Below are 18155 nucleotides of genomic sequence, written 5' to 3' on the forward strand. Positions count from 1 at the left end.
AGAAACACGTCACACAAGGTAGGCTCAAAGTTTCTTGATTGCCTCAAATGAGCCATGAATGTTTCTAAAGAATTCCTTAAATTTTTCTTTATGTCATCCAATGGGAAAATTGCAACAAGCATCCCCAGGTCGCCTAGCGTTATTCACGTTTCCCATCGGAAAACAGCAATTTGCGATTTTTATTCTACTTGCGATTTTTATTCGACGACATTTTTTCTCCCCTATCCCCCTATCTGAGCCTTGCAATGTTTTTTAGACGTTTCTTAGTTTTTAGGGTTTTGAGGCTCGGATTTCTCATTTCCATGATTCTTAAAAAAAAGACGTGTCCCCTTCCTGAAAGCTTCCTGCGACTGCAAGCGGAGAGGGCGTATTATCGTACGACAAAAAACGATTCGAGACCAAAATATATTACAGACAGATTTGGCATATCTTCATTAGGGTGTAAAATATTGAAAGGTACTTAGAATATTGGGCGTGCTGAATGATAATTTCATAAGAATTTACAAGCCTGATATTTTGCTTGTCTCTAGACCAAAATATTAAAGGTAAGATTTTTGTTTTGAAACTAAAAGCCCTTTCAACGATAATCATATACAAAAACACTACCGACCGCAATAAAAGAACAATGAAAGGAAAGAGCAACAATCTAAAATTTTTCAAGATGGATAAATTACGAACTTTCACGACACAATGGAGTTTTCACGATAGAATGATAGTCTCGCTTCGCTATACTTGCTGACGCTAAATTGCAGTAAACCAGGTTGTGTGTACTTCTTGATGACGGAAAAGAATACTGTATTGTATGGGTCAAAAGCTTTAAAATCAACAACTTTACGACTTCATGAAGGTATCTGATTTCGCTGCCAAAAGACTACCAGATGAAATATACCCAACAACTCTAGATTACATAATTTGCTTTCTAATAAATTTGCACAAAGACATGAAAACAAACAAGACAGAAAATACTATTGACGAAGACTTAGGTAAACAATACTTTACATGGTGTTTATTGACTAGGAAATCTTGGCAGCTCCCTTTAACCATAAATGTATTTTCTAAAAGTTTCATACAAGCAAACCATGACAAATGTTTTGTTCGTGTTTGCTCGTCTGAACAGGGCCTAATTTCGCAACGCCGGTAAGAAAAAGTCCCGAAATTGGCGGCCGACTCAAGTTGTGGACTGTGCAGATGTGGCTGGGGGTTCGAGTTCTGATGCGGGTGTGTCAGCCTCCTCGTCATTGTAAATGTTCTCCGCCTGCAAATAGATTAACAAATAAGTAATGACCTAACAATCAGCATCAGAGACCATTAAATTTTATACTTCACTTGCACAAGTTCCTGAGATACTTTAAATAAATGCGCAAAAAAGAAGAGCCAGTTATTCGATTTGAAGGTAAGAGTAAGCCTTCTTTATGGCGATTTAAATAATCCTCTAAGGACGCAACCTCTGATCAATCAAGCAATGCTTCAAAAATTCATACTTCCGTTAAAGTTTATAAATAATCCAACAATAAGTAAAACTGCCAACAAATATAACTTTTCCATACGATATCCCCGTGCTTTAACACTCTTCTTTAGATAGGAAAAACAAAGCTAAGAATTAAGAATAAAGATTCCCGAAAAAAAAGAACAACGCAAGGACATGATCGGTCTCCGATGGAAAACTAGTAGAGAGAATATTTTTTGGAAAAAAGAGCCCCAAGATATCGAAAAAATTGGAACATGGGCAAAAATTATCTTGCTCTGATAAAAAGAATGTAGTTCATTAGAAGTCTCATATATTCATATCATGACTGTTGAAGAAATAAGAATTATATTCACCATTTGCCAAACTTGCATAATGTTGTCTTCAGAAACACTGCAAAGGACCCAAGGCTCATTGGGATTCCATGCAAAATCAGAAATTTTGGCAGTGTGACCTCCATGAATAAACTGCAGAAGAAAGATATGTAGCTGTATAGCGTTACTTTATCTTACTTAGTTATCGTCTTTACAGTGTGCAATGATGGTAGAGATCTCGAAAAAACGCCCATCATATGGAAATCTAAGTTAGTAATGCCCCGCAAAATTTAACTGTACACCGGTCACTTGATCAAGTTAAGTGGAGCAGACCGCTAGTCAAGTAATGTCCAGTTTTCTATTGCTATTTTCAATAAAAAAGTGACCAATAGTTTCAGTTATTAACCTCAAAATTCCGCTACATATAAACATTTTCAAATAAGCTAATTAGGTGTAAATAAATACCAATAACAAAAAATAACAAGGATGTAAGGAAACAAAAGTAGAATTGCATGCAGGAAATTTCTTAAGGAGGGGCCCTCTCAGTAGACAAACTAATCGAGGAGGGAGCAACCCCCTTTTTAGAGAAGATTCAAAATCTATTCAAATCCAATATAAAAACCGAAACATTTGATGCAAGAACCTTACGGCCAGAGATTCTCAACAGTTGTATTAAAGTCGAATAGAAACAGCGACAAAATAATAATATAATAAGCAATTGATGTTGAGATACTGTTCGGATCTGTTAATTGCAAAGCTTAGAAATCCAAAGCAGTTACTGTGATGCTACACAAATACAGATATAGTAATACGTTTATCTATTCTAATTCTTCTCAGACTCTCGAAAATCTAACCAGATCCCGAGAGGGCCTAGGTTGTCAGCACTGTTGAAATACATCAACCTGGGTGCGCAAGGATGGTTATCATCATAGAAGAATTAGACTTTGGAATTCACGAAATTTTATCACTTGTAAACAACGTCTTTGGGTCTAAAGTTCTTTAATTACTACAAATAATAAAGTCCAGATTTATGAAACCAACAACATAAAGTCTTGAGTTAAAGAGCATGCGCATGGAACGGAATCATTATTACGCATGCTCTATGATTCTAGGACGGAGGGTTGCCTTACACAATTGAAAATTTTCACTTGTTCCTCTACCCAGCAAATACCCGAACGAAACTCTAGACCCAAAAACTGTTTACAAGTGATGAAATTCTTCTCCCTAACAAGCATATTCCATTTTTTGAAACTTTTCAACACCAAAAAATATAAATACAAATTTTGTAATACCAGAAGCTCTGGGGGTCCATCTTCAGCATCCTCTGGGCTTTGCTCTTCCCCAATTTTGCTTCAAAATAAAAAAAATTGAACTTCACTGATATAGAATGAAAACATTCTTCTGAAATTCTCTGAAAAGACGCAACTTTAAATTGAAACTAATAAAGACAGTGATGTTTGTGTACACATAACGAGTAAAAAATTTCATAGAATAAACTACCTTAAATCCCAAACGTGGAGTCTTCTATCAGTGCCACTTGAAGCCAAAATCGTTTCGTTGTGGGGAGACCATTGAACCTTAAAAATGAAAACTTGATGAAGGCATGCTAATAATAAAATACATTTTGTATATATACATTCCCAAATAAATTAATTCGGTAGGAAAAAATTGGTATATTCTTGTTTTGGTTATAGGTGGTTGAAATTATGGGTTAAACTATAAATTTCTTTATTCCCGTGTTATAAAACATCAGATTGGTTGAGATAAAGAGCTGAACCTATAGATAATCACACCAAAATAGGCCTTTGGTCTTTAAATGAACTTTCATTTAGTCCACACGCAGAAAGATTGCTAACCAAATCGTTTCTTTCTAAAAGGTGGTCAGGTCCATCATCGGATCTGTACAGGCACCGCGCAGCCATTGGGCTAGCAGGGGCTATAGCCACTCCACATTTTTGCGATAATACGTTAAAAAACTTTATGGAAAGTTTACTCTTACATGGTCTAACGCAACATTGAATAGTATACTCCTAAGAAGTAGCAGTTTTCTTGGCTGGGAACCCTTTTTGTTCATTTTCTAGGTGTTTTTCTTGATGTTTATTATCCCCAAGCTAATTAAATTTTTTTATAGCTATTCATGCCTTCTCTGGACCAGATTGTTTATGAAACCCCAGTAGAAATAAGCCAGTATTTTCTAAAAGGGGCGTTTTCCGGAGTTCTAGAGGGCCTGGCCTCAAAAAAATTTCGGTCACGCCCTATTCAGCCCTCCCACATTTAGACTGGTGCGCGGTCCCTGGATCTGTAAAAGCAAGCAAATACACGAATCCAGAGCTATCCATGAACTCGATACGCACGGCGAAAACAAAAGTTTTATTAATGACAAGATTATACCTGGAATATCTCATCTTTGTGTGACTCAAATGAATGAAGCTTTAACTTTAGATTTCGTAGATCCCACAGGGCAACGGTCTGTGAAGCAATTCATAAGCAGACGTTAGTGTTGAAAGGCAAAACAACATCAGCAACAATGAAACGGTTGATGTATTAAAAGTTAAAGCGAAATTAAAGTTTAGAGCGCTTTAAAGAAATAAGGTAATTAAAATGTTTCTTATCTGGACAAATATGAAAGATTTTACCTTATCAGCAGAACCAGTCGCCAAAATAAACTCGCTATACGGATTGAATGATAAGCAATTAACCTGAAAAATAAAAAAACAATATTTATGCAGGTATTTGCTTCATTAGGAACAAACACACTTTAAAGTTACATACTTTAAAAAGAATAAAAAAACTTTAATTACGTAATATTTATTGTAATAATACATGATTTAACTGAACCATACTTATTGTGATAATACATACTCGTTTAAACATACACGTTCATTGAATAATGTTCTATCTACGTCATGAAAAACAGAATGATTGCGCAGCAGCATGACTTTAAATTTATCGCTGCTTTAGGATAGGACGCGAAGGAAGTAGGATGAATGCATAAAATGTTCATCCCACGTTAACAGTTGCAAACAACTTTTCATTCCTTTTTATAAATCAATGATATTTCTTTACAATACTGCTAACCCTTGACAAATCGAGAGCAGATGGCAAATATTTTAAGGATATCAAATAAATTATTCTCCTTGATATATAAATAAATAGCGAATGAACAGATGACCCAGCAATGTTAACATGGTTAGAATAACACACACTCTTGAGAAAACTGCAACCGAAAACCTTACCTCGGCAGTATGAGCTTCCACAGTATGGCTGGGTTTGTTGTTGCTAGTTCGCCTTGTGTCCCAACTGAAATAAAAACGTATCGAGCTCTTCAAACAATGAAAAGTGGTTAAGAGGCATTTACAAACAAAGGAAAGTTAACGAAGTTCTAAAATCTCATCACTCAGAAGAGGCTCTCGGTAAACAAAAAAATTTGTTCCTTGAGACAGTAGCAATCTGTGCGTACAATCATCGAGACGTTATAAACTCTACGAATTGGAAAAGCGTTTCCACTTGACAAACAAGACTTTTCTTAGCCTATGTAAATCAAAGCTAGATCTCCAGCTCTTCAGGAAATGGGAGCTCCCATTGATGGAAAAAAAAGCAAACGAAGTACTCATGATTTGAGGATAAGACGTTGGAGAATGATCGAAAGTAAGCCGAAAAGATATATCGAAAAGTGTGGATCAAAAGTAACGTTTGAGAAAGAAAGACGCATTGTCATTGGTTCTTTTGTTCAAACTCTGAAGAGTGTCGGACGAAAAGTACCTCAGTATGCTCTTTCCGCCATCTTCAATTTTGCGGTACCAAAAACTTAGTTAACATAATACAAGAATGAAATATTGTGAGCCGAACCCCTTATTTAGAGCAAACAAAGTATCTAAAAATACCAGTTTTAAAGTAGAAGACGACAGTAAGAAGGATTTACAAAGAAAATGAAGTAAAAATCTTAAAATTACATCATTAATTTATGATCATCAGCTACTGAGCCAAACAGGCTGTCGTGTAGTAAGTGCCAAGAAACGTCTTCTACAACTGCTGAATGTCCAGTGAAAATTCTGCTTGCATCAAGCGTTTTGGCATCCTGATAAAACATAACTTGGGTTAAATAATTTTCTTCTAAAATAAACAAAATAAAACCTCTCAAAATCAATATCACTGTGTTTAGACAACACGTCAACCTGAAATTCACCTTCTATGAATAATTTATACTTATTTTCATATGTTTAATTAAAACTGTAGTTTAACAGCCTGTCATAAAGTGCTCAATGCCCTCAGTGCCATATAGGCAGATTTTTACACTGTCGTCTGACGATAACATTAAGCGTTAAACTTGGGAGTTGCAACTTAGAACCGTCATGTACTATAAAATAAAGCGTGAATATATGATGTATGTTAATATTTATACATTTAATAAGAATAATTTGGACAATACGTTTTCGGATTCTTACTAACCACACAAAGCAGCAAAATACCAAAACCTAAACTCTAATGAACACCTAAAGAGCTGCTTTGCTAGTCCATGGTCCCTTTTTATAATATTCATGTTTTTCATGTATTACTTTGTATTGTATTGTATTGTATTGTATTGTATTGTATTGTATTGTATTTTATTGTATGTTGAATAGCTCCAGTGTAGGTTCCTATGCAACAATAATATTGAAAATGCATTAAGTAGTTTTTGGAAAATACACAATAAAAAGGTGGTCCTTACCTTTGGTGCAGAATTGATGTCCCAAAGACAAATTGTCTAAAATTCAGAGAGAGGTTTATTCAATACAAGGGATCTAGGGTGCATCCCCTTTAAAGGTATAAATGTCATCATTTAACAAATCAAATATTTCCTGGAGAAAAACTTTTTTAGACCTAGCAAAGTTGCTTGTAATTCAATCTTAACAAAAGATCATTTCCCTGAAAAATTCACCTGTTTTAATGAATTTTACATGAAAAAACAAGCATTATCATAAAACTGAACACACAAACAAAAACCCTATCTGTGCCAATTCTGGTATTTTATGTTCAGAAAGTCATACAATTGGTGGGAAACTTTGTTTAGACATATTCAAGACGAAAAATCCGAACAGCAGGCCTTGCCATAAGACGTTTTCCTGGCGAGTTACTTGTAGATCTATATGAATATGAATAGAAACAAAGGAAAAATGACTTCAAGGCGAGCCGTTTGCTTTTAGATCAATTTAAGAGAGCAATCTGTAGCTCTTCTTCAGCATTGAGGAGATCAAGAGCTATGGCTCTCCTCAAACAGCCAGGCCTGCAACAGCCATTTGTTTTCTAATATTCTGAGTTGCCTATCTAAGTTAAATATTCATTGCCGTCAGCCATCTAAATTTCTGAGACAAAACTTATCTCAAGGTCTCCCCCCTTTTTTAATTTCTTCCAACTCATGATATCCTTTCTGTAGAACGACAGTTGGTAATTTTCAAGACTTGCGTATTAAAAAACTGCAAGGTGTATATATAAAGGTGATCGTTGTAGGGTAAAGAAGTGCAACAAAAACAGAAAGAAAGAATGAGAAAAGTATTGAGAACTGAATATTATATTTGTATGGTTATATTATGAAAACGTTTCTTCAATTTAAGAAACCAGCGTCTTGTTCAATTTCTTCTGTTTTCAATTTAAAGTGAATAGCATTCACCCTGTTTTTTTATTATTATTTGGGATCGTTTCCACTCACCACATTTCTTCCAAAACCTCAACATATTAAGGACTTGCCAGCACCCTATTAAGATGCTAAAGGACCCTACACCCTAATAGGGAACATTAAAAAGTGTTCAAAGAATGACAGAAATTTTGGTGGGACTTTGGTTATAGCTGTAAACAACAAATCTGCAACTTGACTTAGAGATAAAACTGGACTTGAAGAGCCTTGCTCAAAAAAACTGTGTAAAACTTATAACAAATGAGTTAACTGAAAGTCTGAAATGGTAATTACATGATCATCTGATGCACTTAGTAAATTTCCTGACAAGTTTGGATTCCAAGATAAGCCATAGCTGAAAGAAAAAAAACATGAAAAAATAGTGTGAACATATGAATAACAGCAAATTTATAGAAGCTAGTGGTAATCAAATTAGAAGAAAGTCTGGAAAATATAAACAAGTTAATACGGACTGATTTTGAATCATATATAAATGTGAGTTTCAGGGGCTTTCGTGCACTAGACAACTATCTGAATGCAATGCCAAAGAAAATGAGCAAATTTTAGTTTTTTGCTTTGTTACATTACAGAACAAGCCTTATGTCACAAAAGGGTTTTGGAAGTGCATATTATCACATCTTATGTGTTTTGGAAGTGTTAAGGAAACAAGACCCACCTTTAGTGAGATTCTATTCACCTTTAAAAATGTTTATAGACATACAAGGCTCTTTTTAACGTTTGCAAGACCTATTAGAATGTGACAATGCTAAAATTGTAGCTTCTTGTAGCTTTACAAAGGCTTTCCTAAAAATGATCATTTCAAATGCTTTATAGTCGCTATATCAAATGCTATATAGATTGTCTTACCCTTCCTTTGAATGCCCTTTGAGTCGAAGATTTGGCTGACATCCAGCATTCGGGTCTACAATTGCATTGAGTCATATATGAAGGCCTATTTGCAATGAGTTTATAATTAAGGCAATGAAAGAAGAACAGAAGACACCTTCTATACCAAAAGTAGACATGGTAATCTTCTGCAGTGGTTTCAGATATCCGTTCCATGACATCATGTTAAATTAAAGCAACAATAGTTCAACAAGATAGATCCATAAATATTTCAGCCATCAAAAAGATGAAGATTTATCTTTAAATTCATCTCTTAAACAGACTGATATTTTTATATGCTGCTATTTATCAAAGCAGTCCCATTTTTTAAGGAAAGCTTTATAATTTTCAGTTCATATGGACTAATGTTCTCATCATTAACCATCTGCAAAACTACCTTAAGAAGAACTCTTCAAATTAAGACTCAAAGATTTTACTTAAACATCTACATATCTACCTAAAAAAAGTTGATTGTGAATAAAATTTTGAACATTGATATGATAAGTCAAATATTTGCCTACCTGGTTTCGATGGGTGTTTTGTATAGTCAAAAATTAAAACATCCGAAGTAGGTGTTTTTGTAGCTATAACACATGGGTTCTGTGGCATGTGTCTTGCTCTAAAAGTAAACATATAATAAATTTACATAATTTAGAATAATTCTTCTAACATAATTCAGAAAGCACACTCAGGTGGTGGGCAATTCGGTCTCCCACGCACCCAGGATGGTTGGCCTTTATCTGGGGTGACAGCTTATTGTTACACAGGGCAGCTGCCAGGCTACTAAATTTTAACTTGAAATGTCCACACCCCTGTCGGCAGAGTTCTGGTTTGGGAGACCACAGGCCTTATGCAGGAGACGACTGAAAAAGCACCTTTTTACCAGAATGTCCACCAGTGACACAGACTATGATTTACTATGGACAAAAATTGGCTTGAAAAAACTGTTTGACCCTCAAAGAATTTTAATTATACCCTATAGTCATGTATATTGTGGTGATAAGCATACATATAAGTTATATGTATGTTGTTTAAACATTTTCATCTTAAATGATCATATTTGGCTATTTTGAATCATTCTTCATTGATCTGAGCTATTTTTACTGTAAAAAATATTTACCTGTTAACTTCCCCTTCATGGTTTATTTTTATATCGATTTCAATTTTTCCACCAACACTTCCAAAACCTCCAAATTCTTGCAATGAAAACAAATAAAAATACTGAAAAAGAATCCTTGATCAAAAGGAATATCTAAGTACTGAAATATATAAATCTGATATACACCATATACAGAAAATATGGCTAGACTCAAAATCCTTGAACCAAGAAAATGAAAAAAGTTTCATGGGTCCTTGCAACCCCATTGGAAACCTTTTCATAGCATACTCTTAAGTCCAGAATAAAGCCCCCGACCCCCCTACTTATTCATTTTACATATAAATATACTTATTTCCACATATGTTATCTATTTTTTACCCATGACTTTGCTATTTTTGATTTTCAAGTCTATCTTGTTGAGGAATTGCAAGGTGTAAACAATGAGGCTCGTCAAAACGTAAGGAGGCACACAGAGAACAAAAAAGTGTGAGAACATTTCAATATAACTTTTTTTTCATTTTATACTGTTGTGCCTATAAACCCCTTTCATTTGTATTTTAAAAATCAATGTTTTGTTTATATTCAGGACTTCTGCTTAGAGTTTCAGAGTTTTCAGTGGAGGGGTGCAGGATAGCAGATGAGCATACCGGCACTTGTTTGATGCATTATCTGGGAGTGTTCCATAGCATGTGAACACTCCAAAATTGATCACATGAGTTTTTGGTCACATGAATTCTGAATATGAAAACCCTGCTGCAAGCCATCTAGCATGTTTTTTATCATTTAGGAACTTTCTATCCGCCCATTTATTCCCTGACCTTCTCCTATTTATCACAAACAATTTTGAAGGCTTGAGTTTTCATCATTTTACCTGCTTTTTCATGATCATAATGGCTTGCATCAAACTGTGTCTCATCTTTAGGAAGCTGTACACTTGCTATTACTAAATGATTCTGCTCATCAGACCTAGAAAAAAGGCAAGTCAAAAAGAAGATAGAAGGCATAACAATTAAAAAACCCATTTTGATAATGAATAGGTTTGACTTCATAGTCGTACCTGTAAAAAACTACTCAGAACTTTGTCATCAAAAAAAATCTGGTCATGGAATTCCAATAAAAGAGCACATTTTATGAAATCCCAAAGCTAAGTACCACATGGGTACTTGAGCCCCTTACAGTCATTTTTAGGGACATCAGTCCCCTCCCTACAAAGCTACTTAACCCTGAATAGGCTTTCAGGAAAACTCAAATAAATAATGTCTTTTCTCAGTTTATGTGTAGGCAATCTGCTTTGAGCACTCAAGCACTTAAGACAAAGCTTTGGTAAGACATTAGAGCAACCTGTCATTTGCTTTCTCAAAACCAGTGACAGACATCTGGGGGTGGTAAACCCCAATAATTTGAAAGACAACAGTCTTTCAAATGTGAGAATGTTCTAAAATGTGTCATCATCTTATCAAAACAATAGGCTTGCCCCAATATTTGACCAAGTGTCCATCCTTGCTTAAAACTTGTATACAAAGGCCATTATGTCTCAAAATTATGCTGTCTTTTCAGCTTAGAATTTGTGACAAAAATGCAAATAGTCTAAACAAATGAAATAAACTTTGGAACCTTTTGAAATCAACAACAAAAGACAATTAGAGCCACTGTGTTGATGAATTCAGGGCACAAACCCACAATACACCCCTGAGTAAATCCCAGTAAAAACTACTGACAGTAAGAAAACTCCAGACCAGGAAGTGTCTTTTGAAAAATCAAATGATTCATGTTTCGTGCAAGTGCAATATCAGATTTTTGTCCCCAATCATTCGTAAGTTTCTCTTTTGGCATAACATCCCATCCCAGGCAAGCATTTTATTGCCCCTGCAATATTTATCCGCCATCCCCCATGAAGAAAAACACTGGCTTACAAGAAAAGAGTTAGGGAGGAGGGCAGAAAACTTGTCAAAAGATTGATATCAGGTTTCATTGTCAAGCTTTGAAGTCTTAAAGGTAGCATTTTTGCAAAATAGTTTTCTTATAACAGCTTTTTCCTAGTTACATTCTCACATTGATGTAGTAAAATTGATCAAAATGGCTTCTGCAGAAAGAATTTATAAACAAAAACTTACGTATGGGTTCCTAAAATTACTCTGTGAACAGTGTAATCCTTTCCCTCTGGTCTATCAAAACAAAGATACAGAGAATCATTATATGACTAAAAAAATAACAATAAATTAGATGAAGTATCAGAGACCTGGAAACACAAAAGGGTTGATCTGTGCTTTTAGTAAGCATTCATCAAAATTTATGTTTGGTATTTTGCTGCTTTGTGTGGTTAGTAAAAATCCAAAAACATATTATCCAAACTATTCTTATCAGATGAATAAATATTAACATATATATATTATATATTCACACATTGTTCTGTAGTACACGATGATTCTAAGTTGCAACTTCCAAATTTAAAGCTGTAGAGCTTACAGCGAAACATCAAACAAGTTGTTTTTCATTGAGAATCTATTTAATATTTTAAAAAAACCTTTAAGAGTTAGGAGCTATAGAATATATATATAAACTTATTCCAGATTGCGTTGTCTATTCTGACGTGACAGTGCTCGATGTGCAAAAGCACAGAGCAATAGATATAATAAAATAGAATATAGACTAGAAATGAGACATGTTCTCTGTTACTCCGAGTTTTGTGCTTGCGCACTCATCAGACAGACTATAATCTATAATCGATTATAGTCTGTCTGATGAGTGCGCAAGCACGAAACTTGGAGTAACAGAGAACATGTCTCATTTCTAGTCTATATTCTATTTTATTATATTTATTACATTATTATTATTATATATATATCAGGCCTCTCCGTTTAAGGCGCGCGATCACGCGCGCGCGCCTTGGCACGCTCCTATCGTTGCCGAGACGCGCAATAAATCACGCGCCTGGTTTATAAGAACCCTTTAAATCGCGCTCCTTGTGTTTTGGTTTTGAACAATTATTATACAAAGAGCCTTGCGGATTCGAAATCGATTGATATCTAAATAAACGGTTGCTTCTTTTAATCCCTTTTTCGAGGAAATTGTTATTGCCAAGTTAAATCAAACACCTCTTGAATATATTTCCGGTCAATAACCAATAAACTGTCATTGTGATTCCTGATTGTTATAAGTTTTTTAAATGGCCATTAATTCAAAGGACCAAGCCATAGAGCTATCTGCTTTCGCAAGTATCGCAAGGACGAAGTTAGCGGATCAAAGACCGAAGATAGGAATGGGAAGACAATTGTAAAGGAAGTGCCAGGAAAGCAATTGAATCATACGTCAATGGAACGAATTTCGACTCTTCCACTTTTTCTGACTCCGATTCTTCATCGGAATTTGAGCTGGACATTGACGAACTGCAACAATAATGTGCTTTTTTTTGCTTTAAGTGCTCTATTAAGTAGTTTGTTTAGATATTTCTAGATACAAAGTATTTACATGCAAAAACATGCCGTTTCTGTCTACTTTAACGTAAATATATTTTTTTGGTAGAACGCGCGCCTTAGCAAGGCGAGGCGCGCGTTTGAGCACGCGCCCGCTAAAATGCTCACGGAGAGGCCTGATATATATACTTATATATATGCATGTATATATCATTTATAGAAGGTGAAATTCATAAATCATAACCAACTTTCAGGAAGCAAGGAATTAAAGAAATCCCTGCAATATTTTTAAGGCTTTTCGAGTAATAGATAATAAGGAGACAGATTCGCTTTAAGGAGCAATTATGCACTATATAGATAGTCCTGTCAACTACTTTGAACCAAGCAAACATTTTATAGTCTTACAAAAGGTGTCTTACATACTTTGTAACATCTGGCAGCCACTGAACAGTTAGGCTTGGCCATTCCAATGCATGTGTCATAACCAGATCATATAAAAATGGTGTGTTCTTTTTCCATATTTTGTATTCTTCATTAATTATTCTCTCTTCTACTGCCTCATCAAAAGGTTCTATGTAATAAATCAATACAAAAAGATATAGAAGAAGAAAATATCTTAAGAAACTAATTTTTGGTTTATATAGTAGCATTAGGTATATAGTGATATATACTCTCTTACAGTATAGGTCAAGGACCATAGATATATAAGTATAAAGTGAATAAAAAGCAATAATCGCATAAGATATTCCTAACCATGGGTTAACAAATAAACCAGATACAACACAGTGTAAAGCTTACCATGTAAGGCAAAGACAGTATTGTCTATAAGTAGAAATATTTGAAGGTCATTGATCAGGGCATATTTTTTTGTTTTGACTTAACAGCCGAAGATTGAGGGAAATCCTGGTTGTTACACACTGTATGTTTGTTGTTTAACAGTGGTAGCTCCCAGATACCTGTAAGCTACTTGTTTAAAATTTATAAGTGATTGAAAGTATAAAGCTGATCAGAGTTTACCAGTTAGCAAGAACAGGCTGTGCACCTTCATCACTACATCATAATTAAAATATAAATTGTAAACAATCTGAGAAAAATCACAAAAATTTTTGGGTCCAAAAAGGGCTTTTGATGTTTGCTGTTGCTGGTGTTTATGAACTAATTTGATGTTTTCTGCATCAAAATAAACCATACGAGTTTCCTTACCAGGGAGAAAGCACAAACTTATGAATCTACTTCAGTGATTTTTGTCAACATCGTGGCTAAGTACAGCAGCAGGACCCACTGTGTCTTAGAAACAAAATTTCAGTCTTTCATTCATCATTAAAAACACAGTTTTAATTTGTCAGCTTTGATGATTTGGCAAGCTTGCCAGCTTTGATAAAGGGTATTTGTTGTAAGATATTCAAAATTGAATGAGACTTAAATACAATTCTTTGTACGGTAGTTTTCCCACTAAAAATAATGTATGTATGTATGTATAAACATCTTTAACGTAAATAACAGGACTAAGCAAAGCTTGTTTTCAGCCTGGTTTACAATTCAAAGGTATAAAGATATCTTAGAATAAAAATGTATTTACAATAATAAAGTAATAAATATAATTATACAATAAAACCATAGTTAGGAAAAGATTGGTCCTTAAATCACAAGCAAGCCTTAGGTTTTGGAAAATTAAGTAAATTGTTTTCTTTTTCATTCAAGCACCACTTGGCTTGATATTTTGGCTCGTGACCTTAATATGCTTGTATTCATTTCATTATTTCAAAGACATATTCTTTTGGAATACATACATATGGCTACGAAAAACACGACGAGTCTCCGTTTCCATCAACACGATGTAATCTTTTCCGAGTTTTTTATTTCAGTTAAAGAATTTTCATAATATAGCTTGGTAGAAAATCTGGTGCCAGTGTCTTGAAGAACTGGGCCTGTAGAACTAATGCTGAAGAATGCAGAATACCTTTATTGTTTTACCTCGCTGTAAACTGTTTCGCAGGGGAAACATGAATCAATGAGATCAGATGAGAGAATGATAAAATATTTGAACGTAGGAATAATTGTGTGTGCTTTATACCTGCTTCCTTTGGGTTTGCTGACATCTCTTCTTGATAAACCTTGTGTTTTTCTCTTTCCTACTAAAATCGACACGAGGAAAGTGCTCGATAAAGGCCTTGATCTTTGCGCGCCAAAAAGACGATTTTGCGCAAGCGCTAAACTCAGAATCCCGGCATCCTCTGCGCCTAGGAACACGAAATCACTTCAAGTAGTTTTTCAAATCATGGCTGTCAAAAGTCTGTATGGATAGGCAACCAAAAATATGCAAAATCAGTGCCGTCGGAACAAAATTCATATTTGGGGGCTGCCCATTGTATTCCTTCTCGTTTATTACACTGTTATACAGGAAATATACTACAGTTTGACAATTATTGAGGAGGGGGGGCTGGAGCCTTTTTTGGGGGGGGGGGGCTAGAGTGTAGAAACTTTCTACGCTAAAAGCTATTAAAGTGTCATTATAAAATTTTGGCATTTGAGTTCGTTCTCTACAAAAGTTTGGAAAAACATCCCCTGAAAAACTGTCAGCCTTCTAAAATTGAACATTCTGTCACTAATTTTTTGCTCGAGGTACGTCAAATATTTTTGCTCGAGGTATGATATTCTTTTATCTCTATTCGCTATCTCCATTAACAGAGAATAAATTTTTTGATGCGCTATATTGTTGGAAATGGGATATGCATCTGTAATAAAAAAGGGCGTGGTTTCCGAAAATTTCATATGAGTCCCTAGTTCATCGTAGCTACACCACCACTGTAAAGAAAAAAAATAAATGAGATAAAAGAGATTCAGCACTTTCTAAAGTTTCTGGACAATCTTTTAGATTTCCGATTCAACAGGACTAGCACGTTACTGGTGAAATGAAAAGATCCTACGAAAAATAGAGCTGTACTAACAATTTCCTTACTAAAGTGCTACGTCATGAAATCGCACGTTTCATATGATATTCTTTGATAATTCCTCTGTATGCTTGAATTGCAGTAACTGATCAAGTAGCTGTATTTTATAATCTTCTTATAAGGCTTAAGAAAGTTTTCTGAAATAACGAAGCTAAATATTGTATATCATTACATTTTGGTTTCATATAAGGTGAACTATTCAACATCTTATTGACGTATAGGTCTACAAAAGTCTACGACAGGCGTGGGCAACCTACGGCCAGCGGGGCAGTATCCGGCCCGGGAAGAGAATTTTTGTGGCTCGCAAGATAACAAATATCATAATATAACTTCTTTCAATTTCCGAGGGGACGGAAATATTAATGGAACATATCGATTCAAAATTAGATTATCTAAAATCTTCGTCAAGCCTGGGAATCATGGAAAGACGTGTTCACTATCCAGACAGGGCAGCAAAATATTTGAGGGACTGAGCAAAAGAAAACTAATGCAGCAAGAACGAATTTTACTGGGCGCACTCGTAGCAGTTGAGCAGGGATCACAGTTGTATCTATTTTGTCATTCATTGCAAGCTATCTATGTAATAAAGAGGCTTGTTTTTGTAGTGTAATTGAATGTGAATGAAGTTATATGAAGTTTTGATTATCATTATTATCATTTTATTGCAACTATCGTATTTGTTTTTTACATGCTCAGTTTTTTTAAATGCAGAAAGACGTGGTAAACAATATGTATCTTTTGCAGGATCACTTTCACTGATTTCAGTTGGTCGGTCAGAGAAAAGCCAGCATCCGTTTTCGAATAATGGATAATCATAAACATAAGTAATCAGTATCTGTGATGAACAGTATACATTTTCTAGATAAAACATTTTCTGTTTAAATCTTCCCTCTTATACTGATTAATTCCTTTGAACTTTCTTGCTTTTCTATGAACTTCAAATAGTCTTTTGCAAAACAGATACGAAATTTCCGACAAATTGCCAAATGGTCGATGATAGGGGGCATGTGCCCCCTGCCCCCACACCACGACGCCCCTTAGGCTTGACTCAAGATGAGATCAAACTTCCAATCGCCAATAGAACCGTGAAAACCTTTTGTTTTATTTGTCTGTGCATTCCCTAACTTGACTTTTCATATGAATCTGTAAATAAATCCTAATTGTACAAATTTGAAACTCTATTAACTAATACAAATCAATATAGTCTGGAAATATTGCAAACTTTACAAGAGAATTCTTCAGAAATAGGAAAAATATCAACATCTCCTGTACATAGAGAAAATTTCATTGTTTCAGCATTCTTTTACTACTTGCTGATTTTTGTTTTTAATCTATAGTTTCAATGTTTTGTTAAAAAAGTCTTAGTCATGCTGCTTTAAAATGTTTATTGTATTGCTTGATGTTGCTGCTGTTGCTTGCAAGCCACTGTATTTCTTTTCACAACATCAAACAGTTGTAGAAGCTCTAACTTGTCAGGTATAGCCTGGCGCAACGAGCTTAATTTAGCTTAAATATTATATTTAAGTAACAATAATGATGAATGATGATGATGATGAAAAATGACACAATTATCTGGCGTTAACTGCTCACAATCAGTGTGTGGAATCATTAAATGCATCATAGCCTCGGCATACTTGGTAAGGAATTTTTACTTTGTAGCGCTCAATGACCAATGTCCCAAGAAGTAATATCAATTATAGAGGGTACTGGGGGGATGTGGCAAAAAGGGCGTGGCTTAAAAAACATTTGCCCCTAAAGAGCCTAATGGCTGCCACCGCCACTGCTTATAACCTGTCTTTATTAAAAGCTGAAATCGACAAACTTCATATTACCTCCATCTCTTCTTAATTCCCTCTCTCCTCTTTTGTAGGGCTTTGCTATGTTTGTTTTTTTTTTATTTTTGATCAATGTAGAGGCTCTTGTTTATATAAAATTATTTTCATCTAAAAAAGTTCAGATGTTATCGTCGATGAACGATTAAACTAGGAAGGACAAGATAACTTAGTGCAATAAAAAATACACCACATGAAAGTCTCTCGACATCAAAAATGCTAAAAACACTTTTCCTCTGTCCAAAGTTAGGCAATTTAGAATATGGTGAATCAGCCCTTTTGGATATTTCATCTTGGAACAAAAATTTCAAGCTTTAGCTCAAGATATACAGGTAATACATATCAACATCACATGATTTGTTTTAGAACTTTAAAGAAGTTCTAAAGTGCTCTTAAAGCTTGGAATGAAGCGCTGTAAATGTTAGGGAGTTGCCCCTCCCTTAAGTGAATCTTAAGTCAACATCAGTGACAAACATTGACCTTACAGACTTGAGGGTGACTGGTGGGTAATAAAATATATATTTTCAATGAAAACATAGATAAAGA

General features: G+C 34.8%; 1 protein-coding gene across 1 annotated transcript; it reads right to left on the reverse strand.

The window, feature by feature from the left end:
• Positions 1-897: 897 nt before the first annotated feature.
• Positions 898-15055, reverse strand: LOC135685825 (histone-binding protein RBBP7). The gene is made up of 17 exons (XM_065201904.2): positions 14901-15055; positions 13250-13397; positions 11528-11578; positions 10285-10379; positions 9435-9510; positions 8836-8933; positions 8297-8351; positions 7724-7784; positions 6488-6523; positions 5733-5857; positions 5016-5079; positions 4416-4478; positions 4171-4248; positions 3280-3356; positions 3072-3129; positions 1822-1932; positions 898-1255 (listed from the first exon to the last, which is right to left on the reverse strand). The coding sequence occupies exons 1-17, from the start codon at positions 14923-14925 to the stop codon at positions 1169-1171; spliced, it is 1308 nt and encodes a 435-aa protein (XP_065057976.1). The 5' UTR covers positions 14926-15055; the 3' UTR covers positions 898-1168.
• Between the last annotated feature and the right edge of the window lie 3100 nt (positions 15056-18155).

The sequence above is a fragment of the Rhopilema esculentum genome, chromosome 15 (genome assembly GCF_057945365.1).
Source record: "Rhopilema esculentum isolate cy_ngs chromosome 15, ASM5794536v1, whole genome shotgun sequence".
NCBI lineage: Eukaryota > Metazoa > Cnidaria > Scyphozoa > Rhizostomeae > Rhizostomatidae > Rhopilema > Rhopilema esculentum.

What these genes read in the sequence shown, in the direction of transcription:
- LOC135685825 (XM_065201904.2), bottom strand. Translation starts at nt 14,925, where the DNA reads ATGTCAGCAAACCCAAAGGAAGCAG. An exon ending in AGCAAACCCAAAGGAAGCAG is followed by an intron (nt 13,398 to 14,900) that starts GTATAAAGCACA and finishes TTTATTACATAG; the next exon opens with AACCTTTTGATGAGGCAGTA. An exon ending in ACATCAATTCTGCACCAAAG is followed by an intron (nt 5,858 to 6,487) that starts GTAAGGACCACC and finishes ATGTTTTATCAG; the next exon opens with GATGCCAAAACGCTTGATGC.